General features: G+C 40.6%; 1 protein-coding gene across 3 annotated transcripts in view; it reads left to right on the forward strand.

The window, feature by feature from the left end:
• TRPM6 (transient receptor potential cation channel subfamily M member 6) overlaps window positions 1-17,121 on the forward strand; it is a 262,839-nt gene that overhangs the window by 84,266 nt on the left and 161,452 nt on the right. For 2 of the 3 annotated variants that reach the window (XM_040417069.1, XM_040417071.1), the window contains exons 13-19: window positions 3,154-3,207; window positions 4,808-4,948; window positions 6,329-6,475; window positions 13,769-14,049; window positions 15,082-15,310; window positions 16,476-16,631; window positions 16,954-17,088. In XM_040417069.1, coding sequence (XP_040273003.1) covers window positions 3,154-3,207; window positions 4,808-4,948; window positions 6,329-6,475; window positions 13,769-14,049; window positions 15,082-15,310; window positions 16,476-16,631; window positions 16,954-17,088 — 1,143 coding nt within the window. The remainder of the gene's footprint in view (window positions 1-3,153; window positions 3,208-4,807; window positions 4,949-6,328; window positions 6,476-13,768; window positions 14,050-15,081; window positions 15,311-16,475; window positions 16,632-16,953; window positions 17,089-17,121) is intronic. The other variant, XM_040417070.1, reaches the window with a different exon arrangement.

The following is a 17,121-nucleotide window of genomic DNA, read 5'->3' on the forward strand; positions in this document are numbered from 1 at the left end:
GGACTTTCACACAACAGTGATGCATAGGCTTTTAACAGTTGCAGTATTGGCACATACTTTGTTGGTGACATGTCAGGCACAGAAGCTTGATGGTTACAGTTCAGGTGCAATATGTGCAGCACATGCACTCACTCACTGATTTTCTGGCAGCCACCTCCTTTAGGGCTCTTTAATGTAAATGCAACATTTTTCCTGATTGGTTTGTGGTAGCTCTCACCCCTCCTGACTTAAAGATACTCTGTCTCTTCCTCCTATCTGTCTCCTACTCAGGCTCCATAGCCTCTTTAATCAGGATTGACACTGGCTGCACCTGCTGTATGTGTCTCCACTGACACCAGGGGCGTAGCGGTCGCAGAGGGTGCGACCGGGACCGGGCCCGGCGGGATGGGGGAAGGGGGGGGCGGCAGCCCCGCAAGTGCTTTTAATAGCCAGTTGGGCTCGGGGCCTCTCTGTGCAATTTATTCGTAAGTCCGATATCTTAGGGACACCGAGGGTCATTTAGGTATAGGTACGGGGAGGGAGCAATCTCACCATCAGGGGCTGTCTCCAGGCAGAGGCTACAATAGGGATGGTTCAGGGAAAGAGCAAGGATTATCTGTTCTTTCTATATTTGGACCGACACGGCCCCCACTGTCCTTCTCCCATACCTCTGGCATTTTTTCACCTCTTGGGTATTGTCCCTTGCTTGATGACTCATATGCATGGTATCATTTTTGCAGTAATATCTTGATAATATACTCTGTTTGACTATATTTGCTTATATTTAGCTGTAGAGGGGACCCATAATCTTGAGGGTTCTCTTTTTATATTGACCTATTAAAGTAATTGTTTTTAGGTGTCCTTTTTGTTTTGAGTAATAAGTTTTGTCTTTGTTTGGACACTATTATCACTAGCGAATATTTGAATTTGTACAATTTATTTTTATGCCTACAGTGCGGCTGGCCTGCTGCGCTACCTGCGCAGTGCGCACATTAAATAACCCATACTCACCTACCTACCCATATCCTCTCCGGTGCTGCGCCACCAGCTGTTACAGCATGAGACCCGGCGCTGAGGTCACAGGTCTTGTGGGATCACGCGGCGCCGCAGAGGGTATGATGAGATTGTACTGACAGACGGCCGGAGCGAAGAAGAGAAGGTAAGTATTTTTTTTAATATATACAGAGAGGGGCAAAATAATGAAATATATACAGAGAGGGGCAAAAAAATTTAATATATACAGAGAGTGGCAAAATCATAAAATATATACAGAAAGGGGCAAAAAACACCTACCTCTTCTATTTAATATTGTACTGCAACACATTCGAAACCTATAGTGGGGGGGCCCAATTCAAAGTTTGCCCTGGGGCCCATAGAACTCTAGTTACGCCACTGACTGACACTATGATGTCTCAATAACATGTACCAATGCAACCTACCATTACAGTCAGCTCCTACTCCTCTTGGACCCCAGACCAGTGGGACACCTACACATTACACCTACAGGAGCTTTTATGGCATCCCAATTTAAGTCCATGGGCATTAATATGAAGTTGGTCTCTCCCTTGAAGGTTAAATTGCTTCCACTCTTCAGGGAAGTCTTTCTAAAAGACTTTGAAGTGTGTCTGTGGGAATTTTTGCTCGTTCATCCAGAAGGTTTTTTATGAGGTCAGACACTGATGTCAGATGAGAGGGCCTGGCTTTGCAATATCCATTCTAGTTTATTCCAAATGTGTTTGATGGGGTTAAGATCAGGGGTCTGTTTGGCCTAGTCAATTTTATCCACAAACTTCACAGTTGGCACAGTGCAGTTAGGCATATAAGATTCTCCTGGCATGCTTTATATCACTCCATCTAACGCTTAGCATTGTACTTGGTGATGTAAGGCTTGCAGACAGCTGCTTGGCCATGGAAACCCATGCTATGAAGCTCCTGGCGCCCAGGTTCTGTGCTGATACTAATACTAGAGGAGGTTTGGAACTCTGCAGTTAATGAGTCAGTAGAGCGTTGGCGACCTTTATGCAATATGCACCTCAGCACTTGGTGACACTGCTCTGTAACTTTACGTGGTGTTCCACCTAAAAGCTGAGTTGCTGTGCTTCCTAAATGCTTCCACTTTGCAATAATACCAAAGTTGATGGTGGAATATCTAGGAGGGTAGAAATTTTATGAACTAACTTGTTACAGTGGTGGAACCCTATAACAATACGACACTTGAATTCAGTGAGCTCTTTAGAACGAACTGTGTTAAGGGCACAGTAACAATTTAACACACATGGAATTGGACACATAGGTTTATATACACAGGAGACACAGGAAAGAGCCTCTCCGATTAAAGTGGTAATACTATTGTTTGTGAGCACAGAAGTGTTATCTTTGTACATTTTGTGTAAATACTGCCACTGCGTACAGCTCTTAAAAAATTGTATATAACAATTTTAGGCTTTGTTCAGACCTCTTTTTTTTTATTTTTTTATTACGTTTAGCATATCTATAAGTACCCATAAGGCCACAGGCTGGGCCTGTATCCATACATTATTTATTTTTTTACTGTATAGAAAATGTCTACTGTGCGTTCCTATATACAAGGATAGAGTAAAAATTGCATAATTGCCAAGTTTTTAAAAGTGGGCTTTGGGAGAATTCAGACTGTAGTGTGTGACTCATCTATTCATCTTTTTGTGTGTACATGCCACTTTTTGAATACCTCGCTCCTTACCTGCGTAGGCCAAGCCCCTTTTGTGATACACCACATCCCTTTCCGTGGCATGTCATGCCCCTAAGAGAAAGTATGGATGCTGGTGCTGCGTCTAATGATACAGCATCCCAGTGCCACACAAAGTTAGAGTTCATGGAAGGCATATTTCTGGGTGAAAGAGTTACCACTTTTTATGCAAATCTAGGATTTCTCCCCTTTCTCTGGGAGCCTCCCGCATGTTCCTGGAAAATTGGAAAGTATAAAAAAAAAATATACTGCGCAGTATACATTTTTTTTTTACCTTGGGACATGTTGCTGCCTTCCATTTGAGATCTACATCTGGAAATACATCTATCTATACATGTAAATTTAGTGGAAGGAAAAAATAAGGTCTGAACGGGACTTACCTACAGTAATTGCATGTGTGTAAACAATATCTGTTTTTCAAGAAAATGTTCTTTCATTGTATCTTAAAGAAACAAGGACCAACAAATCTGCTTTTACATCATCTTGTTGGAGACGTAAAACAGGTAAGAATTTCTAAATTGTCTTAAATAAAAATAAAATTTTTGATATTGTGGATCTTTAACAGAAGTTGTTCTACATCATCCATTCAAATGTTCTAATATAGAGGACTGTATGGTGAAATTCATTATTGTAATTATTGTAAAGTCTTAATGTAAAGTCTTGTACTTCCTTAAAGGGATATTTCTATCATAAACGCCTATGAGATAACCCAGTTCTTCATTCCTCCCACATCTACCATTAGACGGAAGGGGAGGGGACCCAGAGGTTCGACCCCCCCCCCCCAGTGATCAGCTACAATAAATTTCCCCTATCCTGTGGATAGGTTATAACTAGAGATGAGCGAATTTATGAAAAGTTCGACTGATTCGACGAATTTTACCAAAAAATTTGCTTTGTGATGAATAATTTTGTCACAAAGCGCATTTTGTAAGTAGCAGGTGCAATGACAGGGAGCAGTGATAGCGCCGCTCCCCGTCATTGTATCCCTCAGATACCGCGTTCATACATTATCACAGCATCTGAGTGTAAAAACAGTGTGAAATTAACATTTAAAAAAATTAATTTAATCAAACTTACCGCCTCAATTTGCTTGGGACGGGCCGGCTGCCGCCATCTTGCTTGAAGATCTGGAGCAAAATCTCTTGTGGCGCGAGATTACATCATCACAGCGGTTGGCGTGGTGACATTGTACGTTGCCACGCACAGGATTTCGGCCGAGATCTTCAATCAAGATAGAGGTTGGCGGCTAGTGATGAGCGAGCACCAAAGTATTCGGGTGTTCGGCCCGAACACATTGCTATATTCGTGTGCTCGGCTGAGCACCCGAGTATAATGGAAGTCAATGGGAGACAACCAGGCACCCCCTGCTCGGAAGAGAAGAGTGTGTCTGGTTCATAAAAAAAGCTTAGAAACAGGAGACAGATGACAGGCTTAGTCAGAATACCTTACAATGGCAGCCTTGTGCACTATGAGATATTCCAAACCAGTTCTCATCTGACTGAGAACCAGTAAACCTCAAATTTATTTTGCATCTGTTGGATGGCTTGGGTGGACCTGCACACCTAGATCAATATCATTATGGCGGCAAAAAGTTTTCTGATTGTCCTAACATAATATTCAATAACCTTTCTATACAGTTTTGGCCTGTACAGCACCTAGTGTGGCCATAGGAGAATCCATATTCCACTGTATAGGAATACAGATTATAAAGCAAATAGGCACCTGAACTTTAGGCACCTATTTCGCATAGAAAAGTAAGAAAAAAAGTGAATTTACACATAATTTAGCACATTTAGAATAGGATTTAAAAAAGTTTAGTTAACATTTTAGGGACACTAAAGAGATGTACTACATTAAACATACGGATGACCACTTATTAGGGTTGTCCACTTTTTTATATTGATGACCTATCATCAGATAGGTCATCCATATCAGATTGGTGGGGCTGGCTTCCAGCACCCCAGGCGATCAACCGTTTGAAGAGAATGCATTTTCAGTTCAGAGTAGTACAATATGAGGTAGAGAAAAAAAGTAATAATGGAAATTAGGTCTGCACCAGATATTGTTTAACTCTATTAATCAGCAGAACTTTTATGTACACAGAGTAACCTTTCTAAAGACTACAAAATTACTCTAATTGACGTGGGATTAGTAATTGAATACTTGATTGGAGGGGCCTATAGAAGCAGCTACACGCGGAAGAGTTTCCGTGCCTTATACAATAGTCTCTACAGGAAGCAAAAGGTAATTTTCCAACTTTTCTTGTAAACCAATACTTTGCAAACTATCTAAGGAAAACACTAAGGTATTTAGGCCTTGTTCACATTTCCTTGTCTGTTTGACTTCTGTGATATAGTCAGTCTGTGTCTCATCCATAAAAGATGTCCATGAAGGGTCCGTGTTTTGTCCTTGTGTCTGTTTTTTGCCCTACATGTGTCATCCATATTCCATATACACTGCTCAGTTGAAAATTCATTTCAAAAGCATTTCCTACCAGTGGTCAGTGAAAAATGGACAAAACATTAATTCCATCCATGTAGTGTGTGTGATTTCTACGGACCGATAGACTTCAATGGGCGTTTTTGGCCCAACGGTCAGTAAAAAAATACTGAAGTGTGAACAAACATTGGTGAAAACCAGAAATGTGAACAAGACCTTAGGGCAGTGGTGGTGAACCTATGGCACAGGTGCCAGAGGCGGCACCCAGAGCCATCTCTGTGGGCACCCGCACCCTGGAAAAAGTCTATAGTGTATATACCATAGACTTTTCCTGCCCTTCATCAGCGCAGGGCATGCTATGAACAACACAGGCAGCACATTGAATGTAGGCAGGATATTATAGCTAAATAATAAGGTACATGGAAGATATACTATATTGGACTGTATTATTCAGGGTAAATTGCCGTGTTGGCACTTTGCAATAAATAAGTTAGTTGTAGGGTTGCACTTTGGGCACTCTGTCTCTAAAAGGTTCCCCATCACTGCCTTAAGGCCCATTCAGACGGCCCTATGAACGGGTGTGCAAAAGATGTGGACAGCACACCGTGTGCTGTTCGCATCCGTGGTTTCGTGGCTCCCCAGAAAGGAGAGAGCATGTCTTATTCTTGTCCGCAATCGTGGACAAGAATAGGCATTTTCTATTATGGTTGTGGCCATTTGCGGTCCACAAATTGCGGAACCCGTGTTTTTCGGATCCGCAAAACACTACGGCCGTCTGAATGAGGCCTTAGGGTATGTCCACAGGGTAGATTTTACAGGTGAATTTTTTAAATCCGTGAGAAATATGTGTCCCATTGTTTTTACTGGGAAGCTGCATTGCTTTTTATGTGGTCACAAATGTCAACTGTAGATTTGGTTGAGTATTTGTCGGCAAAATTGCCATGGATTTCACCCTATACATTGCTAAGGGTTAAATCCTCTCTGAAAATCTGCAACATAGATTTTTTCTGTAATGTGTGGATGTGATTTAGTAAAATCTGAAGCATATCTGCCGCCTCTGATTGTAGTCAAGTCTCATAGAGATGGATATAACGTAAACCCACATAGATTCACACTGTGAAACTAGAAATAATAAGGCTGTTAACTGACTTTTTTATTTATTTCTTCCTTTGATCTTTCTGCCAGAGGACCCACAATTCTACCAACAGTCTGGCACGAAGTTTGTCTAATCTTTCGTTAAGCCAGAACAGCCAGATGAACAGCAAGCTTGCTTCACCTGAGAATACCTTGCATTCCCAGTTCCTCCGGACAGCACAGCCTTATAAGCGCAAGGTGATCCTTCCAAGTTTTAGATCCAGTTTAATTGAAAATGTTTTGGTAGAGTCAAGTTTCTAATCTACTCTGTACATGTACTGGACTGGAAATACTAATTCAGGGTATGATCCATAAAAGAAAGTCATTAGACAGAGATAAACAATATGTCATTATATAGTTGTCATATGTGGTTTAGACATGTACTAAATATTTTAACGCTAAATCTGATGGTATAGAGTGAAATGCACACCTTCTCTGCTCACTTTGATTTCACAATATCGCACATAATAATGATTTCACAATAAATAGCGTTGAGCGAATCGAAGTGTCCAAAAAAATTTGTGGTAACGAATCAACTTTTTCCTGTTAGAAAGTGAAAGAAGGAAGCCCGCGAAGCAAGATCACCCATAATGCCTTGCAGACAGCCAATCAGCAGCTAGCTAGCCAGCCCCTGTCACATCGAAGCCCTTTAAAAGCCTCATCCGCACGGTCTCCGCCATATCACTCTGAGCTCAGCATAGGGAGACACAGGATAAGCGCTAGTGACAGTATTGCTAAAGCTTTTAATTATGTAATATTGGATAGAGACAGTGCAGGGACAGTGTAGGGAGATAGTAGGGAGTGTTTACACACTGTAGGAAGAGCATAGAGAGACTGCAGGGACAGTGCAGAAACTGTAATGTGAAGCTGAAGGGATCCATAAGAGACAGCATGGTTTGCATCAATCCCTGTGTAGGGCACAGAGCTATCTAATTAATCAGCATACTTCTTGTTTAATAGATAATCAATTCTATTAGACCTTGATTCTCAAATTGGGGTAAATAAGCTGTTTAATATAACTGTTATCGGGGTGTCCACCTTGTTTAATAGACAAGCAATCTGATTGAGCCTTGATTCTCAAATAGGGGTGAAAAAGCTGTCTAATTCTACTGTTATTGTGGTGTCCACCTGCCTGTCACAGTAACTGTTTCACTACCAGAAAGGACTAGCTATTAGTGTTAATCGAGCACCATAGTGCTTGGCTGCTCGGGCCGAACACATCGGGATGTTCGGGTGCTTGACCGAGCACCCGACTATAATGGAAATCAATGGGAGAACCCGAGCATTAAACCAGGTACCCCCTGCTCTGAAGAGGGGAGGGTGCCTGGTTCATAGGAAAATGTCAGAAATTGATGTTGTCCGATTAGTACGCCACTTTTACAGACTGACAATAATACGCACAAAACCGAAGAAGAAATCGATTTTAGAGGAAAAATTGTTAGGAAACATTCTTTCTTGTATATTTACTTGTATATAAAGTGCATGTTCAGCCAAAAATTTTGTTGATTTTCGGAACTGGGGCCATGATGAAGAGGGACGGCTGGTGGCATCCGTATTGCGCTGCTAGAGGTGAAATTTGTGGACCGGCGCAAGACGAACCACAGTGAAAGCATTAATGTTTTCATTAATCAACAACGAAAGTCGGAGGTTCGAAGGTGATCCGACAGGCGATCCGGCGGCATTATTTCCATGACCCGCCGAGCAGCTTCCGGGAAACCAAAATCTTTGGGTTCCGGAGGGGAGTATGGTTGCAAAGCTGAAACTTAAACTAATTGACGGAAGGGCACCACCAGGAGTGGAGCCTGCAACTTAATTTGACTCAACACGGCAAACCTCACCTGGCCCGGACACGGAAAGGATTGACAGATTGATAGCTCTTTCTCGATTCTGTGGGTGGTGGTGCATGGTCATTCTGAGTTGGTGGAGCTATTTGTCTGTTTAATTCCGATAACCAATGAGACTCCTCCATGCTAATTAGTTATGTGACCACCGACGGTGAGGATTGTGTTGACCATACTCTTATGGGAGAGTGCCTGCTGCTTAGCTGACCATCGAAAAATTTATGGTTGAGGGCCTGCAGGTGAGCTGACCATCGCAAACATTATGGGCAAGGGCCTGCTGCCGCTTTGTTGACTCTAGATAACTTCTGTCTAATCGCACGTCCCCGTGACGTCGATGATCCATTTGGATGTCTGCCCTATCAACTTTCGATGTTCTTTTATGCGCCTAACATGGTGACCACGTGTTCGATTCCGGAGAGGGAGCCTGAGAAACGGCTACCACATCCAAGGAAGGCAAGCGGGGGGCGCGCAAATTACCCACTCCCGACTGTCAAAAGAGGACACCGTCTATTGGAAAATAAAATTTTATGTCACAGAAATTTTTTTGAAGCGCACACATTACACAGCAGATGTGGGCCTGGTCAGGTCACTGTCAGAAGAGGGCCCCGTCTATTGAAAATTTTTATTTTATGTCACAGAACATTTTTAGAAGCGCACACATTACACAGCAGATGTGGACCTGGTAAGGTCACTGTCAGAAGCGGACACCATCAACGGAAAAAGTGCACTGGATGACACTGATCTTTTAGGGATGTGCACACTTCAAACAGGAGATGTAGTGCGGATAATTTAACTGTCTATGGAAAAAGTGCACTGGATGACACTGATCTTTTAGGGTAGCGCACATTTTAAACAGGAGATGTGGCGCGGATAATTTAACTGTCCACAGCGGACACCATCTACGGAAAAAGTGCACTGGATGTCACTGATATTTTAGGGTAGCGCACATTTTAAACAGGAGATGTGGCGCGGATAATTTAACTGTCCACAGCGGACACCATCTACGGAAAAAGTGCACTGGATGTCATAGATATTTTAGGGATTCGCACAATTTACACAGGAGATGTGGCGTGAATAATTTAACTGTCCGCAGTGGCCTATTACACGGTATTTTGTGCAGGATGCGCAAAAAAAATGTATTGCTGCTAAAGGACTGCCTTAAAAGGACTTTTGGGTCTCTGAAAAGTTTTTTGTATAATAATCTTCCTATTACACTCCCTACACTGTCTGTCCCTTCCAATACACAGCTCTCTCTAACACTAAGCAATTTAGTGCAGGTTGCGCTACAAACATATATTGCTGCTGTCACACACAATAGTCCTTACAAGGACTTTTGGGTCTCTGAAACATTTTTGTACAGAAATAATATTCAATTACACTCCCTGACTTCGAATGAGCCGAACACGCGTCATCGGGTGCTATATAGCACCCGATGACGCGTTCTGGCCATCCAATCACTGTAATGCCAGTACCCAACATGGCTACTGGCATTACAGTGAGGGCAGTACTTACCTGCACGTTTATTGGCTTCTTAGCATCTGCGAATTATGCGGGGAGGAGACTCGAGCATTGCGCTCGAGCACATGTGGTACTCGGCCGAGCATGCTCGCTCAACACTACTAGCTATGCATGTTGCTGCAATGCAAAGTGATGTTCACCAAGATACACTCTGGCTGTAGCCGCAAAATAGCTGACTTAACGTGCTTTATGAAAAATTAATTCAGAATGAATCGAATTTTTGAAAACTTTGCTCATTTCTAACAATAAACTTACGCAGCACAATAAGTGTTACGTTAGCAAAATGAAACGTGTTATTGTGCATGTGTTAAAGGGAAACTGTCCTCATGAAATACAGTGCAATCTGCATGTAGCATGTCATAGACCAGCAGTACTTGAATAGATTTATACATAGGTTTATGGGAAAAGATATATATATATATTTTATAATTACTGTGTCCATGGGTTTTCTAAAACATATATGATTAAAATCCTTATATAAAGTATCATTTATATTGGGCTCATTCATATTTTGAGATTGACAGCAGCTAACTTCTAAAAGTTTCAAGCAACATAAACAGGTTATCTTTTTCCAACTTTTAACTTAATCTCAGGACATAAAAAATAAAGGAATGGCAAGTAGTTGTATATTTGGAATGGAAAAAAGTGGAAAATTTAGCAGATCTATTTAATACAGCCATGGAGGGGGATAACCATTTCACACAATGGCATGTGTTCGCTTATTACAGTATAACCAGTATTTGAACCTTTCTGCCCTTGGGTTTTCTGGAACAGTCTGTACAGATGAGTGAGGCACATCAGTCAGATATGTGTTATGCAATAATCATAAACAGTCATAACTCATGAACAATGCAGGTCAAGCATACAACTTAGAAGCAGTTTCAGGTTTTATTACTACATGTAATGAAGGTTAACTGGTCAAGTGTAACTTTTAAATATGCTGTTATCAGGGATTTTAATCAAAATGAACCAAATAAGCTTTAAAGATAATAATGTACCAAGGTGCACTACAAACCAGTAAAAATCCTGAGCAATGAGAAATCATGCACTTTGTGGGTACATGGTTCCGTCCATAGTCCTGTCTTCATAATTATGACTTCTCCGTAAACTAGGTATATGCATTAATATATATTATATATTAATAATAATGAATTAAATACTGATGTGGCCATTATTTCAGACTAGTGGAAATTCTTGCCCTTTCACATAGAAACATAGAAACATAGAATGTGTCGGCAGATAAGAACCATTTGGCCCATCTAGTCTGCCCAATATACTGAATACTATGAATAGCCCTTGTCCTATCTTATATAAAGGATGGCCTTATGCCTATCCCATGCATGCTTAAACCCCTTCACTGTATTTGCAGCTACCACTTCTGCAGGAAGGCTATTCCATGCATCCACTACTCTCTCAGTAAAGTAATACTTCCTTATATTACTTTTAAACCTTTGCCCCTCTAATTTAAAACTGTGTCCTCTTGTGGTAGTTTTTCTTCTTTTAAATATGCTCTCTTCCTTTACCGAGTTGATTCCCTTTATGTATTTAAAAGTTTCTATCATATCCCCTCTGTCTCTTCTTTCTTCCAAGCTATACATATTAAGGTCCTTTAACCTTTCCTGGTAAGTTTTATCCTGCAATCCATGTACTAGTTTAGTAGCTCTTCTCTGAACTCTCTCTAGAGTATCTATATCCTTCTGGAGATATGGCCTCCAGTACTGCGCACAATACTCCAAGTGAGGTCTCACCAGTGTTCTGTACAGCGGCATAAGCACTTCACTCTTTCTACTGCTTATACCTCTCCCTATACATCCAAGCATTCTGCTGGCATTTCGTGCTGCTCTATTACATTGTCTTCCCACCTTTAAGTCTTCTGAAATAATTACTCCTAAATCCCTTTCCTCAGATACTGAGGTCAGGACTGTGTCAAATATTCTATATTCTGCCCTTGGGTTTTTACGCCCCAGGTGCATTATCTTGCACTTATCCACATTAAATTTCAGTTGCCAGAGTTCTGACCATTCTTCTAGTTTTCCTAAATCCTTTTCCATTTGGCGTTTCCCTCCTGGAACATCAACCCTGTTAACTTTCTTTGTGTCATCAGCAAAAAGACAAACCTTACCAGCGAGGCCTTTTGCAATATCACTTATGAAGATATTAAACAAAATCAGTCCCAGTACAGATCCCTGTGGAACCCCACTGGTAACATGACCTTGTTTTGAATGTTCTCCATTGACTACAACCCTCTGTTGTCTGTCACTCAGCCACTGCCTAATCCACTCAACAATATGGGAGTCCATGCTCAATGACTGCAGTTTATTGATAAGTCTTCTATGAGGGACAGTGTCAAAAGCCTTACTAAAATCTAGATATGCGATGTCTACTGCACCTCCACCGTCTATTATTTTATTCACCCAGTCAAAAAAATCTATAAGATTTGTTTGACATGATCTCCCTGAAGTAAACCCATGTTGTTTTTCATCTTGCAATCCATGGGATTTTAGATGTTCCACAATCCTATCCTTTAATAGGGTTTCCATTAATTTGCCTACTATTGATGTCAGACTCACTGGTCTATAGTTGCTCGATTCCTCCCTACTACCTTTCTTGTGAATGGGCACGACATTAGCCAATTTCCAATCTTCCGGGACGACTCCTGTTACTAATGATTGGTTAAATAAATCTGTTAACGGTTTTGCCAGCTCACCACTAAGCTCTTTTTATAATTTTGGGTGTATCTCATCAGGCCCCTGTGACTTATTTGTCTTCACCTTAGACAGCAAACTTAGAACATCTTCCTCTGTAAAGATACATGCATCAAACGATTTATTAGTCATTCTTTCTAGTGGAGGTCCTTCTCCTTTTTCTTTTGTAAAAACTGAACAGAAGTATTCATTAAGGCAGTCGGCTAGCCCTTTATTCTCTTCTACATACCTTCCGTCCTTTGTTTTTAATTTAGTTATTCCTTGTTTTAATTTCCTTTTTTCATTTATATATCTGAAGAATGTCTTATCCCCTTTTTTCATAGACTGAGCTATTTTTTCTTCTGCCTGCGCTTTAGAAGTTCTTATAACTTGCTTGGCCTCTCTCTGCCTAATCTTGTAGATTTCCTTATCTTCATTGCTCTGGGTTTTTTTATAATTACAAAATGCTAGCTTTTTATTTTTAATGATTTGGGCCACTTCTGCTGAGTACCACAGTGGTCTCCTCCTTTTTTTGTTTTTACTGACAAGTCTAATGCAATTTTCTGTTGCCTTCAATAATGCACCTTTTAAGTAGTCCCATTTCTCCTGGACTCCATTTCTGAATGGACATGCCACCCTTACACACATCTGCTGTGACCTTTAGCTCTTTACTGGCTTGATACTGATACACTTGGGTAAATACATTCTAATTTTTTATCTTAAAGCACCATACATTCCAAGGGTTACAGGCTATGAACACATTTGCATCATTTTTTTTAATTGGATTGCATTTATTATGGGCTAAAAATAAATGTTGTATTTGGTTTTAGTAAACAATTCTCAACCGTTTGTCCTCTGCAAATTACATGTCTTCTCATATATTGCAAACTGCTCAGTCCTATTCAGCGTATAGCTTTTAGAGTGGAGAACTTACCGTAATTTAATATGGTGCCAGCAAGGGCTTGATAGTCAGAATTCAGTAGTATGAAATTGCGGCACTTATGCAATTAGAGTAATTTATTGATCAACCGGTTGTTACAAAATTAAACAACCAGTAATCACAAAACCGCTTCTTCGATCAGTACTCGACCGGACGTTTTGGTCCGTGTGGACCTTCCTCAGCGGTCTATTGATTTTTGGTTTGGTAGAATATGGAGGCTGGATCATATTCAGTGTGTAGTTCATCAGACAAGCTGACTGTTGGCCCACTTTGTAGCACTTATCTCTGCAATCCTGAACGATATTTTCAGCTGACATCTTGCAGCCAAGTAAAATTAACTTAATTAAAATAAGATATCAGCTTAGAAGATTGTTTGTTTGAGACACTGTTATAGTTTTTTTAAAACATTTTTTTTATACATATCTCTATACATATATCATAAAAGAATAGCTCTATTAATGTCCAGAATTCCATTGTATGGTCTCTAAACATTATGTTTTATTTAAAGGAGAAGACTACATGCACCCAAAAGTCAAAGAAGAAACCCAAGGATGAGATGAGTTCCACTAAGGAACCTGAGCTAGCAGGTTTTATTTATCCCTACAATGACCTCTTGGTTTGGGCCGTGCTGATGAAGAGACAAAATATGGCTATGTTTTTCTGGCAGCATGGAGAAGAAGCTATGGTAAAGGCAGTAATTGCCTGCAAACTATACCGCGCCATGGCACATGAGGCAAAACAGAGCAACATGATTGATGATACCTCGGAAGAGTTAAAGAAATACTCAAAGTACGTGATCTAAGAGGGACATTTATAGCCATAGGATAGAGGAAAAATTACTGAGCCATGGGGTACATTGTTTTCAGTGATTTGATACATTTTTTTTTTGTATAAAAAAAGTCTCATGAAGAAAACTCTTGTTTCTATGTCCTATAAGTGTATAAGAACGTCTTTACTGGAGCCCCCTGTGAAATTTCACTAAAACATTTAGACATGAGAAGTTTCTAAGTGGACCTTTAAAGGGCATCTGTCAGCAGATTTGTACCTGTGACACCGACTGACCTGTTACATGTGTGCTTGGCATCTGAAGGCATCTGTGTTGGTCCCATGTTCATGTGTGACTGCATTGCTGAGAAAAATTATGTTTTAATATATGCAAATGAGTCTCTAGGAGCAACAGGGGAATTGCCATTTTACCTTGAGGCTCAGCTCTCTCCAACTGCTGCGCCCCATGCACTTTGATTGACAGGGCTGAGTGTGATGATGTTTTCACTGACTGGCCCTGTCAATCAAAGTTCAGAGGGCACAGCAGTTGCAGAGAGAGCTGAGCATCTAGGTGTAAAGGCAACGCCCCCATTGCTCCTAGAGGCTCATTTGCATATATTAAAACTTAATTTCACCCCCCCCAGAAATGTGGGCACATATGAACATGGGATCAACACAGATGCCTTCAGCTGCCAAGCGCACATGTAACAGGTCAGCCAGCTTCATAAATACAAATCTACTCATAGATGCCCTTTAAAGGCATATAAATGTTCAAGATAGGAATAACTACAGTAAGTTACGGAAACAGCGTAACTTGCTGTGCTGTTTGCATAGCTCCCATTCAATGCTATCGCAGTCACGGAGTGCCAGCTGCTTGAGCCATTTCTGAGACTCTGCCTACTCCTGTCCAGCAGGTACTGTGGTTATTCCTATCTCGCCCATGAAATTTAAGTAAACAAACTAATTGCATAAATTATTATACAAATGGTCATAGGGAGAACAATGAAAAGTATACAAGTATATTGGAACATTTCACTTGTACCTTGTTTTGCTCAGGGAATTTGGCCAACTCGCTCTGGACCTCCTAGAAAATGCTTTCAAAAGGAACGAGCAAATGGCAATGAAACTTCTGACATATGAACTGAAGAACTGGAGCAACTCAACATGCCTAAAACTAGCGGTGTCATCTGCTTTGCGCCCATTCATGTCCCACACATGCACTCAGATGCTGCTAACAGACATGTGGATGGGGTGCTTGAAGATCAGGAAGAACTCTTGGCTCAAGGTGTAGTTCATAGTAATCAATGGATTCCTCTTCCTTCAGTACATATATTGATGACATGTTATTGTCACTATTATGTCGTCATATATTGCATATATACACAGATATATTGCATATATACACAAATATACTTTTATACGGAATTGTTCTAATTATAGGCTGTAATTGTTTGTTTCATCATTGTCTACTATTCATTGGCATATTGATGGAAATTAGTTGCTCAGCAAAAGTAGATATTCTATTAACCTTAGCAACTAGTCAGATTTCATGTATCGAGTTAGAAAGTGATAGCAAAGACCTAACTTTTTGTCTAGCATAAACTTTTACTTGTAGTAATAGGCAGGTCTAGGATTCAGTCCTGGTAAGTTAATGATTAGATCTTTACTAGTCGATCATATATGATCCAGTTAAAAGGGGTTAGGCCATAACTAGTTTTGCATTAGCTGGAGGGCCGCAGTTTGAGCATCCCTGATGTAGTGCTTGACAATCTCTTACTAATAATGCTAGAACCAGCCCTTTATCTCATATGGATCCAGAGGTCTCCCCATCCATTGCTCCAATTACTGTGCTAGATTTTCTTCACGCTGGCAGCTCAGCTGGGGTGTCCCTTCTGCTGCAGCTCTCTCCCTATCACAGCACAGGGGGCATTTCCTTTCATCGGCAGTTCTCTCCCTGTCACTGTCACATCTTTTTACAGCAGACACAGCTGGAGGCAAGGATGAAACTGAGCATGTGCAACCATGCTTATCCAGCTCAATAGGTGGACATGCACATTACTACACAGGTTAAACGCCATGGTGCACCATTATAATGAAATAAAGGAAATAGTTCACAATTTTAGCATTTTTGTAAGACAGTAAATTGGAAAAAGTAACTAGTATTTCATGCTGAATTATATTAAGCTAGCTTTTAATGTTGGCACAGATGTCATTTAAAGGAGTTTTCCACTTTTTTAATATTCTGATGCAAAGTGATTATTTTACATTATCCATGCATGTTCTGAAGGCATTGGAGACTTTTAACTCGGAGACATTCAATGATATAATCAGTTGACATGTCTAAGTGATCATAATAATTAATAATACTCCCACGTACTCATATATTGCAGTAAATACTGAATGTATACAAATCAATTTATGACTGCTGTACCATATACTGTGTTCTACAGATTATTTTAGGCATTCTGTTACCACCCTGCATTTTGATGATGGAGTTTAAAACTAAGGCAGAAATGTCACATCTACCTCAGGCACAGGATTTCCACCAATTTGCCAGGTTTTATGTAGATACCCCTTCTCCTAATGTGAAATTGGAACATGTAGTGGTGAGTATTATTTTTTTTATTGAACCCCCCTCCACCCCAGGCCCAGCACAACTTGACTTCCAGTGTTATGAAAGGATATGGTGACATGATTGCTCAGTCAAAACCTGGTCACCATCAGGGTGCACTAAGTGTTTTTAGTCCTTTGAAACCCCTATCTAGTAGAAGAAGAATCTTTACTTTTATGACAATACTGTACATTTTCTTCCTTTAGCTGCCAATAGATAAACCAGAAATTATGTAAAGTTTGTCCCATATTTCACTGAAGCTTGCACGCAATCTTCAGTGTTTTTCACTTTTCAGAAAAAATAATTTTTCTCCCCAGCAAGGCTTTGATGCTGAAAAGGGAGGAAATAATTTAGCTGAAGAAAAGAATCTTAATGTACATGGAAACCTGCCCATAACTAGAAAGATCTGTGAGTTCTACGGTGCCCCTATTGTCAAGTTTTGGTTTCACACTGTGAGTAGAGTTTTATAGCATGGCATCACGCGT

The sequence above is a fragment of the Bufo bufo genome, chromosome 2, assembly GCF_905171765.1.
Source record: "Bufo bufo chromosome 2, aBufBuf1.1, whole genome shotgun sequence".
Taxonomy (NCBI): Eukaryota; Metazoa; Chordata; class Amphibia; order Anura; family Bufonidae; genus Bufo; species Bufo bufo.